The sequence below is a fragment of the Tursiops truncatus genome, chromosome 7 (assembly GCF_011762595.2).
Source record: "Tursiops truncatus isolate mTurTru1 chromosome 7, mTurTru1.mat.Y, whole genome shotgun sequence".
Lineage (NCBI taxonomy): Eukaryota > Metazoa > Chordata > Mammalia > Artiodactyla > Delphinidae > Tursiops > Tursiops truncatus.
In genome coordinates this window covers 34183192-34201351 of record NC_047040.1, presented here as the reverse complement: position 1 = coordinate 34201351, position 18160 = coordinate 34183192, and the positions used below count along the sequence as shown (strand labels likewise).

General features: G+C 40.8%; 1 protein-coding gene across 17 annotated transcripts in view; it reads left to right on the top strand.

The window, feature by feature from the left end:
- Nucleotides 1-17951, top strand: part of CFLAR (CASP8 and FADD like apoptosis regulator) — a 64242-nt gene extending 46291 nt beyond the window's left edge. For 8 of the 17 annotated variants that reach the window (XM_019939146.3, XM_019939142.3, XM_019939145.3 and 5 more), the window contains 2 exons: nucleotides 17-97; nucleotides 17801-17951. In XM_019939146.3, coding sequence (XP_019794705.1) covers nucleotides 17-97; nucleotides 17801-17951 — 232 coding nt within the window. Of the gene's footprint in view, nucleotides 1-16; nucleotides 6464-6587; nucleotides 8980-17800 lie in introns of those variants that run through there. The other 9 variants (XM_019939152.3, XM_019939148.3, XM_019939154.3 and 6 more) reach the window with 6 other exon arrangements.
- Nucleotides 17952-18160: the final 209 nt, after the last annotated feature.

Sequence of the window (18160 nt, the reverse complement as noted above, 5' to 3'; positions counted from 1 at the left end):
TTCTCATTCCCTCCAGAAAACACTCACTCCTGGAACTCCACATTGAACTCAACAGCAAGGTGTATGATTGGAACAGCAGAGTGTCTGCTAAGGAGAGGTATTGTGTCTGGCTGCAGCACACTCTGAGAAAGAAACTCATCCTCTCTTGCAAATGAAAAGCCAAAGACCCTTCTTAGCTTTGCAGTCTCCATCGCTAGCCAGAAAGACAAACATTTATTTCTCACAGTTCTAGAGACTGGGAAGTCCAAGATCAGGGTGCTTATAGATCAGGTGTCTGGTGAGAACCCGCCTCCAGGTTGGCAGATGACCCTCTTGTTGTATCTTCACATGGCAAAGAGAACAGAGAGAAAGCAGGCTGTCTTGTGTCTCTTCTTATAAGGGCACTGATCTTATTCATAGGGGCTGCCCTGTCATGAACTAATCACCTCCCAAAGGCCCACCATCTAATACTATCATATTGGGGGACAGGATTTCAACCTATAAATCTGGGGGTGGACACAAACATTCAATTTAAAACAGTGGCTTTCTGATCTGAGGTTGCTTCTCTGTCTAGGACTCACATGGCATTCTACAGTAATCAGTATACCTTTCCTCCTTGGATTTGAAAGCATGACCTAAAAGAATACTATTGTTTAAAATATTATTTAAAGGGACTTACCGGGTGGGCCAGTGGTTAAGACTCTGTGCTTCCACTGCAGGGGGAATGAGTTCAATCCCTGATTGGGGAACTAAGATCCCACATGCTGAGGCGCGACCAAAAAAAATCACTTGATGTTAAAAGAAAACTTATTTATATATTTTTAAGTTGGTTTTAAGTGGTATGTATCTGTGTGGGTATGTTTATATGTGTTTTCACATGATCACTCAACAAAGGCTGAAAAGTATGAAAGGAACAGTTTTCAGACACTTCATACACTTATTTCTACTTTAAAGGTAATTTTCTATCCTTGTATTAATGAATGTGGGACTCCTGAGGGTGTCTTTGAATTTCACATTGCTGGGGTCACCAGCAGGAACAATGTATATGCCTGGACTCGTGAACCAGAACCCTGTGTTAAGTATTAGAGAGGGAAACTGTTTGTGAGGGATCTTAATGACCTGGCAGCTTTTGCATCCTTCTCTGTCCCATCCTGACCGGGTGACAGGCATTTTCCATATTCTGTTTCCTATCATGGATGGGAATTGCACCTGTTCTTTTACCTTGGGAATGGAATCACCACCCCTCTTGAAAAATGTCATTTATCTTCTTTGACTCACAAAAAACTGAAAACATAAAACAGAAGCATAGTATTTATTTATATTACTTTTTAGTTTTATATATTTTTATATATTATTAAGATAACTTATATTTGCATTAAATATAAAAATAAGAGGGACCTTGAAGTCATTATGCTAAGTGAAATAAAAGGCAAATACCAAGCATTATATGCTCTCATTTATATGTGGAATCTACAAAACAAAAACATAAACAAAACAAGCCAAACTCATAGAAAAAGAGATCAGGCAGTGGTTGCCCGAGGTGGGGGAAGGGAGTAATTGGAGGAAGGTGGTCAAAAGGCACAAACTTCCAAAAAAAAGAAAAAAAAAAGACTCTCTAAGCACGGGTAAGCACCTGCAGTGCATTGTCCAATGTGAGGCTGAAATACCAGATTCTTGATGTAGGCCCTGATTTCTCCCACACCTAAGCTATGTTTTACAAAAACTGAACATGATGAATATGAGAGTTTTAGTTAGAGAGGGTTTAGGAGCAGCTACAGTCTGTAATCCCATGAGCTATAACCTGTGAAATTGATAGAGAATATGGTAGAGGTAAACCAGAGATGGAAGAAAGGCTTTAGAAATGGAATGAGAGAGAACAAAAGACAGTCAGCTATGTGATATACAATAATAAGACCTACAAGACGGGTGTGATGGATGGAATGCAAGCAGGTTTAGTGTGTAAGTGTGATTGACGGTGAAGAATTAAAGTTTAGGATATGGCATATTGTGACATTAGGTTTTCAATAAGTAATATAATGACACCTGACAGCTATAATCTCTCGAAAATTCACATCAAATGATGTTCATTCCAATAATTAAAAATAAATTAAAAATTTACAAAAAGAAAAGGGGACAAACTTCCAGTTGTAAGATAAATAAGTACTAGGGGTATAATGTACAACATGATGACTAGAGGTAACACTGCCTTGTGACACATAGGGAATTTGTTAAGAGAGTAAGTCCTAAGGGTTCTCATTACAAGGAGAAAACATTTTTTTCCTTTTTTCTTTTCTTTTTAGTGTATACATATGAGACAGTGAATGTTAGCTGACCCTATTGTGGTAATCATTTCACAATATATGTAATCATCGCCTTGTATACCTTAAACTCATACAGTGATGTATATCAATTATTTCTCAGTAAAATGGGGAAAAAAAGGATTTGAAAAACGCAATCATATCAAAATGTTTTAGACGCAAGTAACAGAAGACCTAACTTAAAACAAAAAGTTTTTAAAAAATTTGTTTACTCTTATTAAGCAACAGGTTCAGAGGTAGGGGGGTAGTTGCTGGCTTGGTTAATTCATTGGCTCAACAATGTCCTCAAGGGTTTGATGCTTTCCACCTTTCTTCTCAGTAGTCTCAGGGTTTGGGCTTTTATTTTCAAATTTGTCATCTAAAGGTCACAAGAGGGCCACAGGTCCAAGTATCATACCCAAACACACAAGAGAAAACATCTCTTCCTGTGTGGCTTCTTAAGATCAAAGGAAAAATCTCCCAGAAGCTCTCCTCCCCAAGAGTTCCCTTCCCTCGCTTCTCATTGGCTAGAATCACATGATATGTTCTTCCTTAAACCAACCATTGGCAGAGGGAATGGGATTACCATGGTTGGTTTATACCAGCCCAGACTCAGTCCCCTGGGACTGGGGTTCAGTGGCTTCGGCTCCTTTGGGCACATGGTCTCCAAAAGCTGGGGTTCTCTTAGGGAAAAATGGGGCATGGAGCTTCCCTGGGGAGTAGTTAACCATAACGTATGCCAAAAAGAATGAGAACCTCCATTTTATGATTGAAGAAACTGAGGCACCCAGCTTTTAAGTGAGCTGTTCCCAAATCTCAGAGAAAATCATTGGTAGTGCCAGGTCTAGAATGTTAACAACCAGCCTTACGATCTGGTGTCCTCCAGAAATTAGAACAAACTTTGGAAGATGTGTAGCATGCATTCCAGGGAAGGCATCATACTCCTCTCTCAGCTGTTTGTGAGAGTCATTACCCTACCTTTCCAGCCCCACCCTTTCCCCCCCCGCAGAAAGGCAGCATGGCGACATAGCTTTCCGTATCCCATCTGATGGATACGGTGAAAATACAGAGCCTGTTAAATCACCATCTTTTCTTTCCTCTTCTTTTAAAAAGCGATTATTTATTGGGACTTCCCTGGCGGTCCAGTAGTTAAGACTCCGCGCTTCCACCACAGGGGGTTCAGGTTCAATCTCTGGTCCCTGGTCAGAGAACTAAGATCCCACATGCACCCCCCCAAAAAAAACCCAAAACAAAACAAACACACAAAAACAAAAAATATATATTTATTAAATTATATTGTGCTGTTTACTTTTGTCACTTTTCTGTCTTTAGATTACATTATTTTTATTAATACCATTCATCAGTCAACCCGCAGGTGCCAAGGAAAAAGAGTGCTAAGGGTTTGCTTGTGTGTTTTGCTCACTGGCAAGGGGTATGGGGTGGAGTAAAAAGGGACTTTGATTCCAGGAGCAGGCCAACAAGATGGGAGGAATAAAGCCTTGCCTTCCCTTGCCTACTTCGCAGAATTGTTCTGAGGATGAAATGAGAGAGGCTTTATGGTCATACCCAATGAGAGTTTTTATGACTGCATTGGTGATGCCATGTGAACATAGCTGTTATTATTATAGCACACTGTGGAGGAGTTATTTTGAAAAGGTTGAATCAAACCTTGAAAATTGGTAGGATTTTGGCAGGTTGAGGTGGAGAAGAGAATGCATTGCAGGAGAAGAAACAAAGCAAACGAAGGGTCAGATAAGGGAAATGTAAGGCATGTTTTAAAAACCATGAGTGTAACTTTTATCTGGAGCAGAGAGAATGTGAGCAATGGTGAGTGATAAGCCGGGAGGTGCCTGTGGTTTGGCATGTGAAGAGCTGTAAAGACCCCCATCTCTGTCTTTTAATCAGCTCTCATGTAAGTTATTTTGTGAGTTATTTTTCTCACTTTCATAGTGGAGTCTACAACTACTTCTTTGATATTTTTGTGTATATGAGCAATTTGATTACTAAATGCCTTATTCTTTTTCACTGAGTATAGTTTTTTTTTTTTTTTTTTTTTTTTTTTTTTCCGGTATGCGGGCCTCTCACTGTTGTGGCCTCTCCCGCTGTGGAGCGCAGGCTCCGGACGCACAGGCCCAGCGGCCATGGCTCACGGGCCCAGCCACTCCGCGGCATGTGGGACCCTCCCGGACCGGGGCACGAACCCGTGCCCCCTGCATCGGCAGGCGGACTCTCAACCACTGCGCCACCAGGGAAGCCCCCTGAGTATAGTTTTTAAGTGAAATATTTAAGGCATGCTAAAGGAGAATTATATTAGGCAACAATATAATGAATACATACCCACAACCCAGCTTAAATGAAATGTTCTAAAATCTATATGAAGACTCTGAAGATACTGCTTTAAGTAATAGCCCTAAATATAAAAGAGATAAATGTATTAAAATATTTAAAACTTTATAATAGCCCCCAACTGAAAATTCGTCAAGTGTTTAGTAACAGGAGCATGGTTATGATAAAACGTCCACTGGTGGGAATTTTATGTAACCGCTAAACTTATATATACAAATAATAAAGGCTTACATAAGCTGTTCTTAGCTCATTACATGAATTATCTCATTTAATCCTCAAAACAGCTCTTTGCGGTAGGTATTATTGTCCTCATTATTATTTCTTCCCATTTTATAGATGAGGAAAGTGAGCAAAGGGATGCTAAGTAGCTTGTCCTTGGTCACCCCAGCCTAGGATAGAAACTCAAGCCATAAACAGAGCCTTTATTTTTATAGCTAAGTACGTTTAAAGCAAAACAGGACTTCCCCGGAGGTCCATTGGGGACATGAAGGGGACATGGGTTCGATCCCTGGTTGGGGAAGATCCCACATGCCGTGTGGTGTGGCCAAAAACAAACAAAAAGACCCAAAAAATATGTCTCACAGGAAAACAAAAGGCCGGAAAGAAATATTCCAAAATATGGATGACAGAACTATGGCTGGTATCTTTTCTTTCTGTGTTCCAAATCCTCTTTTCTATCTCTGTATATTTAAGCATACTGGTTTCTAAAGTAACGTCTAGGTAATTCCTCCAACCTTTTTTAAAAAACATCTATTTATTTATTTGGCTGTGCCAGGTCTTAGTTGCGGCATGAGGGATTTTTAGCTGTGGCATGCATGCAGGATCTAGTTCCCTGACCAGGGATCAAATCCAGGTCCCCTGCATTGGGAGCGTGGAATCTTAACCACGGGACCACCAGGGAAGTCCCTCTATCAGCTTTTGACTAGCTGTTTCTTTGGTGCTGAAGAGATTACTCTTTCCTATAGTTCTGCCTTCACTTCTCTGTCTCATCTCTAGCCCTTCTTTTCAGTAGCAGGACCCATGGTCTCAGGGCTGCTTTTCTGGGCCACTGGTTAGGAGGACTGTCTCGTCAACCCCAGTTCCATTCCAGTCCCCAACGCCTTCCATCCTCTTCCATGAATAGGCCATGGTAGGGGTCACTTGACAGCTTTTTCTGTCTGCAGTGTTTGAAATGGGAATCTCTTCTCCCATATTCTAGGAGCAAGTTTTCAGGATTAAGCATGTTACTTATGCCACCAAGAGGTCACAATTTGAGGTCAGCCTTGTCAATTTGTCTGTGTGGCAGACCCTGCTCACTGTCCCAAATATCCATTCTCTTTTTCTCTAGTAATAGAAGTCTTAATTTGAAACTGGGCACACAGCCTCACAGAATACAGTCTAGCTGTCCAAGCCTTAACTTGTAGCAAGATGTGGTCATGTGTCTAGTCCTGGAAAATAATATGTAAGCAGTGGTATTGTTTGGCAATTGCTGAGAATTTTTCTTAAAAGGCAACTGTTTTTTGCCCTTCACCCCTTTGTCCCTTTTTCTGTCTTAGTGACTAGACTGCATATGTGATGGCTGGAGCTCTAGCTGCCATCTTGAATTGTGAGGATAAGAGCCACACTGTAGGGATGACCAAGTGGTGAACAGGAAGGAGCCTTGTTGGGTGAAGACATTAAGAAGCAGAGTCACCATACCAACCCTAGATTACCTACATCTGGACATTTATATGAGAGAAAAAAATGTGGGGTTTATATTTCTTTTGACCTAACCTAGTCTGACTGGTACATTGTTATTTGATTAAAGTGTTTTTTTATGTTTATGCATGTTGTAAGTTTAAAATAAATATTTGCCTAGGCGATCATTTTAATTTTTTAATTATTGTTTAAAAATGTATGTATGTATTGTTAAAAAATGTAATGTTAACACCTGAGCTGACCTAAGTTTTTAGTATGTATGATGCTGTCATTTATTTCCTTTTATAGTTTTGTGGTTTCTGTTGGAGAGATGGAGACGCTTTATTAAGACATAGTAGGATTTGGACACTGTCCTCATAAGAGATGTAATCCACAAGGAAAAGTTCTGACTGAATCATCAGTGTAGACCAGCTTTTGGACCTGGTTTACAGTGAATAAGAGTTTGAAAGATACATACACAAAACTGAATATAAAGAAAAAACAGTAGCACTTCCCTGGTGGTGCAGTGGTTAAGAATCCACCTGCCAAGGCAGGGGACACAGGTTCGAGCCCCAGTCTGGGAAGATCCCACATACCGCAGAGCAACTGAGCCTGTGCACCACAACTACTGAGCCTGCGCTCTACAGCTTGCGAGCCACAACTACTGAAGCCCGGGCACCTAGAGCCCGTGCTTCACACAGGAGAAGCCACCGCAATGAGCAGCCCATGCACTGCAACTAGAGAAAGCCCACGCACAGCAATGAAGACCCAACACAGCCAAAAATAAATAAATATTTAAAAAAAACCAACAACAACAAAAAAAGAAGAAACAGTAACTCTGCACATATGTTTAGGATCGCCACAGATAATGACTCCAAAGGACTCACTGCTTGTAAATCCACAATTTCTTGTTTCCCAGCCAGACCCTTCCTTGCCTACAGTAGCCCCAGAGATGGAAATGTAGGATTCAGTCAAGGTCATTAAACGTAATGACTGATTTTTCAAGAACCTGCCCTCTCTATTCCAAGCAACACTTCCTCTGCTTCTCCTTCTTGTGCCATACCAAAGCTGCAAGACCCATGGGTCCAGGCTTTTCCACTTAGGCTCTATCACACACTTAATAAGCAAACATTCAAGAAATACAAATTCTTTTCAATAAATGCCTCTGCAATATCGGCTGGTATACACTGAGTATCACAGATTAATCCAACTCCCCACAAGGGTCACCTAAAAGGTAGATTACAGGTGAACAAGTAGTCCTATATACATGCTCATAGCCGTAGGCACAGCAGACAAAAAGTGGAAACAACTCAAATGTCCATCAGATGAATGGATAAACCAAATATGGTATATCCGTACAATGGAAAGTTATTTATCTATAAGAAGGAATTAAGTACTGATATAGGCTACAATGCAGATGAACCTCAAAAACGCTATGCTAAGTGAAAGAAGTCAGACACAAAAGGTCACATATTGTATGACAGTATTTATATGAAATGTCCAGAATAGGTAAATCTATAGAGACAAATAGCAGATTGGTGGTCGCCAGGGACTGGGGTGAGAGGGGATTGGGGAGAGACTGCTTAAGGGGGACAAGGTCTCCTTTGAGGTTCCTGAAATGTTTTGGAACTAGATAGACGTAATGGTTGCACAACATTGTAAATGTACTAAAAGCCACTGAATTGTACACTTTAAAATAGTACATTTTATGTGGATTTCACCTCAGTTTTTAAAAAAAGGGAAAAAAAGAGATTAAGATAATTTATTAATTGCTCCACAAACATTTCTCCCCAACCTTTTTTCTTTTTAATAAACATTATGTTTAAGAGTAACTAGGTTTGCAGAAAATTTGTGCAGAAAGTACAGAGTTTCCATATAGTCCCCCATGCCCCACAATTCTCCTCCTATTAACACCTTGCATTATTGCAGTACATTTTTACAGTTGATGAACAATATTGATACATTAGTATTAAATGAAAGTCTACTAGGGTTTACATTAGGGCTCATTCCATGTTGTATAGTTCCTGGTTTTGACAACTGCATAATGTCATGTATGCACCATTACTGTATCATACAGAATAGTTTCACTGCCCTAAAAATCCTTTGTGCTCCTCATATTCATCCTTCTCTCTCCCTAAGCCGCTGGCAACTGCAGATCTTTTTATTTTCTCTATAGTTTTGCCTTTTCCGGAATGCCATACATTCTATAGCCTTTTCAGACTGACTTCTTTCACTTAGTGATATGTGTTTAAAATTCCTCCATGTCGGGTTTCCCTGGTGGCACAGTGGTTAAGAATCCACCTGCCAATGCAGGGGACACGGGTTCGAGCCCTGGTCCAGGAAGATCTCACATGCCGTGGAGCAACTAAGCCCGTGAGCCACAACTACTGAAGCTCACGTGCCTAGAGCCCGTGCTCTGCAGCAAGAGAAGCCACCGCAACGAAGAGTAGCCCCCGCTCACTGCAACTAGAGGAGGTCTGTGCGCAGCAATGAAGACCCAATACAGCCAAAAATAAATAAATAAAATAAGTTAATTTTAAAAAATTCCTCCATGTCTTTTCATATCTTGATAACTCATTCCTTTTTATTGCTGAATAATACTTCATTACATAGATATACCAGAGATTGTTCATTCACCTACTGAAGGCCATCTTGGTGGTTTCCAAGTTTTGGCATTTTGAATAAAGCAGTTATAAACACATTTGTGTGCTGATTTTTTTTTTTTTTTTTTTTTTTTTTTTTTTTTTGCGCTGTACGTGGGCCTCTCACTGTTGTGGCCTCTCCCGTTGTGGAGCACAGGCTCCGGACGCACAGACTCAGTGGCCATGGCTCACGGGCCCAGCCGCTCCGCAGCATGTGGGATCTTCCCAGACCGGGGCGCGAACCCGCGTCCCCTGCATCGGCAGGCGGACTCTCAACCACTGCGCCACCAGGGAAGCCCTGTGTGCTGATTTTTGTGTAGATGTAAGTGTTAAACTCATTTGAGTGAATACCTAGGAGAGCAATTTCTATATTGTATGGTAAGCCTATGTGTGTGTAACTTTGGAAAAAACTGAAAGCGTGTATTCCTGAGCGGCTGCACCATTTTGTAGAGTTCCTTTGCTCCACATCCTTGCCAACATTTGGTGGTGTTAGTGGTTTGTATTTCAGCTATTTTAGTAGCTATGTAGCGATATCATATATTTTTTATTCTTTTTTTTTTTTTTTTTTTTTTTTTGGTACGCGGGCCTCTCACCGTTGTGGCCTCTCCCGTTGCGGAGCACAGGCTCCGGACGCACAGGCTCAGCGGCCACGGCTCACCGGCCCAGCCGCTCCGCGGCATGTGGGATCTTCCCGGACCGGGGCACGAACCCGTGTCCCCTGCATTGGCAGGCGGACTCTCAACCACTGCGCCACCAGGGAAGCCTGGAAAGTCAGTAATTTTGAATAAACACATCTGTATTCTTCGTTTCATTTTATACAGAGCACATATTATTGTAACTTTAAAATGTAAAATAAAAATTACTTATTGTTAAAAATGTTCATTCTCTTTTAATATATATAAACACAATATGTTCATTTTAAACATAAATGGCATAATATTTTAACACTGTTTTCTCTCTTTTCATTTATGTGGTCATGCCTATACCTATATGTCTCTGTATGATAAGTCATTCCCAGGTTTTCACTGTTTGAATGATGATATAAGAAACATCTTTTCTTCTTTATTTGGTAAGGACTTCCTGCCCCAGAAGTCTGATTCTTAGTCCCTCACATCGGATTCTTAGTCCCTCTGTTGGCATAGGTCAGTCCTCTTCCAAGACTGAGCATTATTTCAAGTCTCTTGTATCTTTAATCTCTTCCTCTCTCTTTGAGCCTTCAGTCTGAAAACAAGCTCTGCTTCCCCCTTCAAATAAAGTCCCTCTCTTTCAAGCCACTGTCTTATGTGAATTTTAGGCTAGTCTACACCCTCTCCATTTCACCTTTCCCATTTACTCCATACTTCCCTGCCATCTGGATTTCACCTTAATCATTTTACCAAATCTACAAGATCCATGGGTCACATGAACCATAGTTACCAAACCAGTGGTCCTTGGACCCTGGCGTCATAGTTTTCTTACTTCTCCAGGGTGTTCCACTATGAAGTTCTATCAAGGACTTCCTGGCCAAGTCTTCCTGGTATCTTTCTCCTCCTCATCCTTAAATGTGGATATCCCCAAGGATCACTCTATTGTTTTCTCTTTATATATTTTTCTTTTGACAACCTTGTAGCTTCAATTACTGCTTCTATGCCAATAACAAGAGGGATGTTCAAGCCCAGACTCTTCAAGTTCAAATCTCACCCTCAACCTCCTGGTAGACTTTTCCACTTGATTTTCCCTCTGGTACCTCAAACTCAGTATATGGCAAACATAAAAAAAAACCTCCATTCCCAATCTGCTCTTTTACCTGCGTCTCCAGTTTTAGGTAACAGCATCACCCCAACATCAGTTTCATCCTGGTCTCCCCTCTCCTGTGTTTCTACATCTGGCTAAATCTAAATCAGGTTAGTTCTGCAACTACAAGGTCTTTTCCATCTATCCCCATCATTACACTTCCTCTGCGCGCTCATTACTCCTCCACTGAACTATGACGACAGCTTTCTCACTGATATTGCCCCCAGCCTATGATCCTATGATCATGTCATACACAGCAACCCAAAGAATCTTTCTCAACATATCTTTATCATTTTCCTCCTTAGAAGCCTTCAAGATTCTCCAATGCATACACAATAAGATTGTGGCTGGAGGTTGGGATGAGGGACAGGATGGGGGAGTGGGGTGTTGCTGGTGGAAGTCCTGGAGTCCAAAGGCCCAGAGAACCAGGAACTCCAAAGTCTGAGAGCAGAAGAGGATGTCCCAGCTCAAGAAGAGAGAGAGAGAAAATTCACCCTTTCTCCTCCTTTTTTGTTCTATTCAGACCTCAGTGGCTTGGATGTGATGCCCACCCACTTTGGTGAGGACAGATCTTCTTTACTTAGTCTACTGATTCAAATGCTAATCTCTTCTAAAAAACATCCTTACAGACGCACCCCAAAATAAGGTTCACTTGATCTCTGGGCATCCTTTAGCTTAATCAAGTTGACACGTGAAACTAACCATCAGAAAGTTGTTTGTGACATATCCTAGATCTTCCTTTTTTTTTCTTATTGAACTATAATTCACATTTCATAAAACTTCATCCTTTTAAAGTGTACAATTCTTTGGTTTTTAATGTATTCACAGTTGTGCAGTCATCACCATGACCTAATTTCAGAACATTTTCATCTACGTACAAAAGAAATTCTAGGACTTCCCTGGTGGTCCATGGGTAAGATTCCACGCTCCCAATGCAGAGAGCCCGGGTTCGAACCCTGGTCGGGGAACAAGATCCTGCATGCGTGCCGTGACTAAGAGATCACATGCCGCAACTTAGAAGCCGGCATGCCGCAACAATGAGCCCACATGCCGCAACTAAAAGATCCCGCGTGCCACAACGAAGATCCCGTGTGCCGCAACTAAGACCCCGTGCAGCCTAAATAAATAAATAATAATAAAAAAAGAAATCCCGTACCTATTAGCCATCATTCCATATTCCTCCCTGCCTCCTAGCCCCTGGATTACCACTTTCTGTTTCTACACATTTTCCTACTCTGGATATTTCATATAAACAGATCATTCAATACACGGCCTTCTGACTTCTTTCATTTAGCATAATGTTTTCAAGGTTCATCTATGTTGTAGAATATGTAAGTACTTCATTTTGTTTTATGCCTGAATAATATTTCATTGTATGGTTATACCATATTTTGTGTATCCATCATTTGATGGACATTTAGATGGCTTCTACTTTTTGTCTATTATGAACGAAGCTGCTATGAGTATTCATGTATAAGTTTCTGTGTGGATATATGTTTTCAATTCTCTTGGGTATAGACGTAAAAGTGGAATTGTTGGGTCATAAAGTCAGAATTGAATTGCTGGTAACTCTATGTTTACCTTTTTGAGGACTGCCAAACTGTTTTTCACAGTGGCTATACCACTTTACATTCCCACCAGCAGGGTATGAGGGTTCCAATTTCTCTACACCCTCTCCAACACTTGTTATTTTTTGTCTTTTTTATTATAAACATCCTAGTGGGGATGAATTAGTATCTCATTGTGGTTATGATTTGTATTTTCCTACTGACTAATGATACTGAGCATCTTTTCATGTGTGTATTGGCCATTTTTACATTGTTTTTGAAGAAACATCTATTCAGTACTTTCCCATTTAAAAATTGTCTTTTGGGACTTCCCTGGCAGTTCAGTGGTTAAGACTTCGCCTTCCAATGCAGCGGGTGCGGGTTTAATCCCTGGTCGGTGAGATAAGATCCCACATGCCTCATAGCCAAAAAAAAAAAAAAAAAAAAAAAACCCCAAAACATAAAACAGAAGCAATATTGTAACAAATTCAATAAAGACTTTAAGGACAGTCCACATCAAAAAAAAAATCTTTAAAAATTGTCTTTCTGTTGTTGAATTGTAAGTATGTTTATATATCCTGGATACTAGTCTCTTATCAGATAAAGATCTGCAAAATTTGTCACCTATTCTATGGGTTGTCTTTTCATTTTTTGTATAGTATCCTTTCCAGCACAAAACTTTATATTTTGATAAAGTCCAATTGATCTGTTTTCTTCTTTGTTGCTTATGCTTTTGGCATCATATGTAAGAAACCATTGCCTAATCCAAGGTTATGAAGAGTTACACCTATATTTTCTTATAAGATTTTATGATTTTAACTCTTACATTTCAGTCTTTGATCAAATTTGAGTAATTTTTTGCATATGGTATGAATTATGGGTTCAACCTCATTCTTTTGCTAATGGATATCCTGCACCATTTGTTGAAAAGACTATTTTTCCCCCATTGAATTGTTTGTCATCCTTGTTGAAAATCAACTGACCGTGAATGTGAGGGTTTATTTCTGGACTCTCAATTCTATTCCACGGAACTGTCTATCCTTATGGCAGTACTACATTGTCTTGATTATTGTACTTTGTAGTAAGTTTTAAAATTGGGGAGTGTGAGTGTTCCAACTTTGGTTTTCTTTCTCAAGATTATTTTGCCTCTCCCAAGTCCCTTACATGTCCATGACTTTTAGGATCAGCTTGTCAATTTCTGTAAAAAGGGCAGTGAGGGGACTTCCCTGGTGGTCCAGTGATTAAGACTCTGTGCTTCCACTGCAGTGGGCGAAGGTTCAATCGGTGGTCAGGGAACTAAGATCCCACATGCCGTGGGGCACAGCCAGAAAAATAAATAAATAACATTTTTTTAAAAAAAAAAGGGCAGTGAGGATTTTGACAGTGATTTCACTGAATATGAAGACCAATTTGGGGAATACTGCCATCTAACTGGACTCTTTTTGCACACATTGATATCAGGGACATTTTATGTCACTTGCCTCATTGTAAATTTTTTTTTTTTTTTTTTTTTTTTTTCGGTACGCGGGCCTCTCACTGTTGTAGCCTCTCCCGTTGCGGAGCACAGACTCCGGACGCGCAGGCTCAGCGGCCATGGCTCACGGGCCCAGCCGCTCCGCGGCAGGTGGGATCTTCGCGGACCGGGGCACGAACCCGGGTCCCCTGAGTCGGCAGGCGGACTCTCAACCACTGCGCCACCAGGGAAGCCCTGTAAATTTTTATAAACATGGCTGTCTTGTGCTGCCTTTTCGAAAAATTAGTGAATCAAAGGTCAAAGCAGCTTTCTCTCTATTTTTCGTCTTTTAAACGACAAACTCTCCTCTAAATGGAAGACCTTTCAGCCTCTTTTGATTCTTTCTTTTTTCTTTTTGCAGCATTAAAACTCTTTTACCCCTTTAGCCACATCCGCCTAGTTCCCTAACCAATCTAGTGCTAGTCTGTTGGACTCTTTTAGGAAATATCACCATCTTGTGGAACTTTGAGGTTTTGTCACCCCCGAATTCCCTGGCTTCTTGCTTCAAACCCAACGGATAAGAAAGTGGGATGCAAGGCCTTTGGGGTTCACAGAATGGGGAAGGGTGAATTTAAAGATTAGCTTGCTAATTCTACATTGGGTTTCATCCTAAGGAAATCATTATAAATACGTTCAGAGATCTATTTGTAAGAATCTTCAATGCAGCACTGTTCACAATAGTAAAAAATTGGAAATGAGTTAAATGTCCAATAACTATAAATTAGTTAAATAAATATGGTATATCCAGGGAAGAGAATATCATCTAACCACTAAGCATCATGTTGTCAAAGACTATTTAATGATATGAAAAAAAAGGTATATGTGTTGTTAAGTGAAAAAAACAAACTGTACAGCTTATTCCAATTTTTGAAAAATAATTACACAGAGAAAAGTGAAAGGATATACACTAAAATTAAAAAAATTGAGATATAATTGACATATATACAACATTGTATAAGTTTAAGGTGTACAACATATTGACTTGATAAAAATTTAACAGTATAGGTTATAAATGACTCTGTGTGTTTCCCTATTTTCCAGCCTTTCTACATTAAATATTGGAAGTTTCTCACCTCTTTTTTTTTTTTTAAACTGCTTTTTTATTAAGGAAAGAGACACGTTAAAATAGATCAGTCTGGGGACTGGTGGTCCAGTGGTTGAGACTCTGCGCTTCCACTTCAGGGGGCATGGGTTTGATCCCTGGTCGGGGAACTAAATCCCACATGCCGTGCAGCAAGGCCAAAAAATGTCTTAAAATAGATCAGTCTGTAGTATAACGAATACAAAATGGGTCACATTTTACTCATCTAGCTATAGTCTCCTGCCAGTGCACCATTTGGAGACCTCTGCTGGGATCCTTACCACAAAAAACATTCTCCTTTAGAACTTAGCTTCATCATGCTCCCATATACCTAGAGTAAGACCAGTTCTGAGAAGGTCTGAAGTGTGTGAATAAAAGTATGGAGTGAGGAAGGGAGGGAGTCCTAGAAGTTGGGGATGGGATAGCTAATCAAAAGAACCTGCTACCATAGGAACAGGAATTGGAATGAAAGTTTCAGGGCACCAGGGTTTTTTCCAGCTCCTACATCTATCTTCCCCATCACTGTGTCCATTCTTTAGTTCACGAGTTTTTACTTTGGTGGGGGGGAACTTGGACCAGACCCTGGATGTAAAGGAAAGCCAATTACTGACACCACTGCCCCCTCCCAAGGCCGAACTAAATAGGAATCATCTGGTATTTCCCCTTTGTCACCAGGGCCGTGGTAGGTTTTGATTGGCTCTTCATATGGACCAAGTTGACTGCAACCAATCAGGAAAGAGGCTGTAAGACATGTTTATTCTTTCCACTACTATCAACTCACCATCAGCATGCCCTCAGTAATTGTGTTCTGAATGGGAAGTATGAAATGCCGAATGCAAATAACATAGCACACGATCTCCCCCCTTTAACTTGATTCAAGCGTTTCCCTTGAGTACTGGGAGTCCTAGGATAAAAGTTCAAGTTTGACTTCAGGTGTCTCTATTCTACTTCTGCCTTTCAGGCTTAGCTCAGATACCTCCAAGGCATCACCATCTGGATTCCTGCCTTGCTCTGTGGGGCTCCTGTGGCGCTTAGGTGAGCCCCACTGCAGCCTCACCCTGCCCAATAGTTACAGAAATTACATTACCTCATATGGAGTTAGTGGCAGTAGTAGCCTTGAGATCAGGAGCATAGGATTTGGAATTAGAGAGACCTAGGTGTCAGTCCTGAACTCCCAACTCTTCCTAGGGTTGGGATGATGGCAAAATACTTTTCCTCTCTGAACTTTGATTTCCTCATCTATTGGATATGGATAATAACACTGACCTTAGAGAGTTCATGCTTTACACATAGGAAGAGCTTGCTAAATATTTAATATTATTGAACAAAAGTTGAAAAAGTTAATATATTTTATGAACAAGGTGAGAAGCGATAGTTTCATCAAATTGGCTTCCCAGATGGTCCAGGGAGTGAAATATGTATAATTGAAGAAATGAATAGAAGACCAACACTTAGAGCTTCTCTGTCTTATCGTTATCTTTTTTTAAAAAAATTTGTGGTAAAATATACATAACATAAAATTTACTATTTTAACCATTTTCAGGTGTACAATTCAGTGGCATTAATATAGTCACATTGTTGTGCAACCATCACCACTCAGGCTTGTCTTTTTTTTTTTTTGCGGTACGCGGGCCTCTCACTCTTGTGGCCTCTCCCGTTGCGGAGCACAGGCTCCGGACGCGCAGGCTCAGCGGCCATGGCTCACGGGCCCAGCCGCTCCGCGGCATGTGGGATCTTCCCGGACCGGGGCACGAACCCGTGTCCCCTACATCGGCAGGCGGACTCTCAACCACTGCGCCACCAGGGAAGCCCTGGGCTTGTCTTTCTTAAACACAGAATTTCATGCCTAGGATATGGAAATGGCACTGTAATACGTTTGCTAATAAGGCATCATAAATCTTTTTTTTAGAAATAACATTTTCCATGACCAAATTTATATATGTATGTATGTATTTGGCTGTGCCAGGTCTCAGTTGCAGCAGGCAGGCTCCTTAGCAACTCTTAGTTGCAGCATGCATGTGGGATCTAGTTCCCTGACCAGGGATCTAACCTGGGCCCCCTGCACTGGGAGCGTGAGTCACCAGTGAAGTCCCCCATAAATCTTTTTTTTTCAGAGATAAAATATCTTTATAAGATTCTGTACTTCTTTCAGCTCTGTGCATTTGAATTAGCTGAATTATAGTGTAGTGGCTTAAAGCTAAACTTATTGGTTTAAATCTTGGCTCTCCCACCAGCTCCCTGTGTGATCTTGGGCAAATTACTTAACCTTTTGTGTTTTAATTTTCACGTCTTAAAAGAGGGGTCATAGTAATAGTATTTTTTTAGAGAGTTGTTGGGATGATTAAATGAGTAAATAGTACCTGGCACATGGTAGTTGGGATACAAGTGTTAGGTATTGTTTTTATTATGTGAAATAATGTCTTTGAAGTCTTTTTCCTGCTGGACTGAATGTGCTGGAAGGGCAGAGACTTCACCAGTTTTGCCTACTGTTAACTCAGTTCCTTGCAAATACTTCCAAATGGGCTTAGAGCCCAGCCCCCTCCTTTTTTTTTTTTTGCCTTAGATTTTTTAATTGTTTATTTGCACATGTACTTACTTGAGAAAGAGTTAAGATGGCCGACTAATATTTCAGGAACATTTTGAGTTTTATTTTAAAGGTTAGTGTGTTTGGGGAAGGAGATGGTTAGGAAAAATCGACACTTCCTTTTTTAACTTACGAGGGGAGTGACCCCAGGGAAACACTAGAGCACTTAGTGCCTTCCAGGAGTTCCTCTGTTAGCCCTCGGCTTTACGTGGGAGTCCTGAGCTCTACAGTGGGAAGGTTAGGCATCTGCCTTTAGCAGACGCTGTTTGTCAGCAGTGTCCTAACCCCAGGAAAGGGGAGGAGGCAAGGCGAGTGAGTCAATGATGACATCATCAATTAGCATAAGTTTCCCAAATCGGCTGACCGAGTTTTCATTTGCTAGGCCAAGGCAATTTGAGTTCTCTTACCGCGCAAACGGGAGATTTCTTGGAACTTGGACTTGGAGCACGAAGAGGATTCTAATTTCTTTAAAGCTCTGTTTTCAGGAAATTTTTCTGAGAACTTTTTACCTCCAGAGGATCAGTGGAATTTGATCTGAAGGTATGTAATTAACACCTTTTCTCTGCTGGGGACTCAGGCACCAGCCTTTTTTTCCCCTTGCTTTATTTACTTCCTGGATACTTGCACAATCTCACATTGTCAGCAATGGCACTGTTTCGCCTGGATTTACTAGGTCTAACATGGAAAAAGAAAGGTTAGACCAAGGAAAACTCCCACACAGCCCTTTCCTGGTAGAAATATG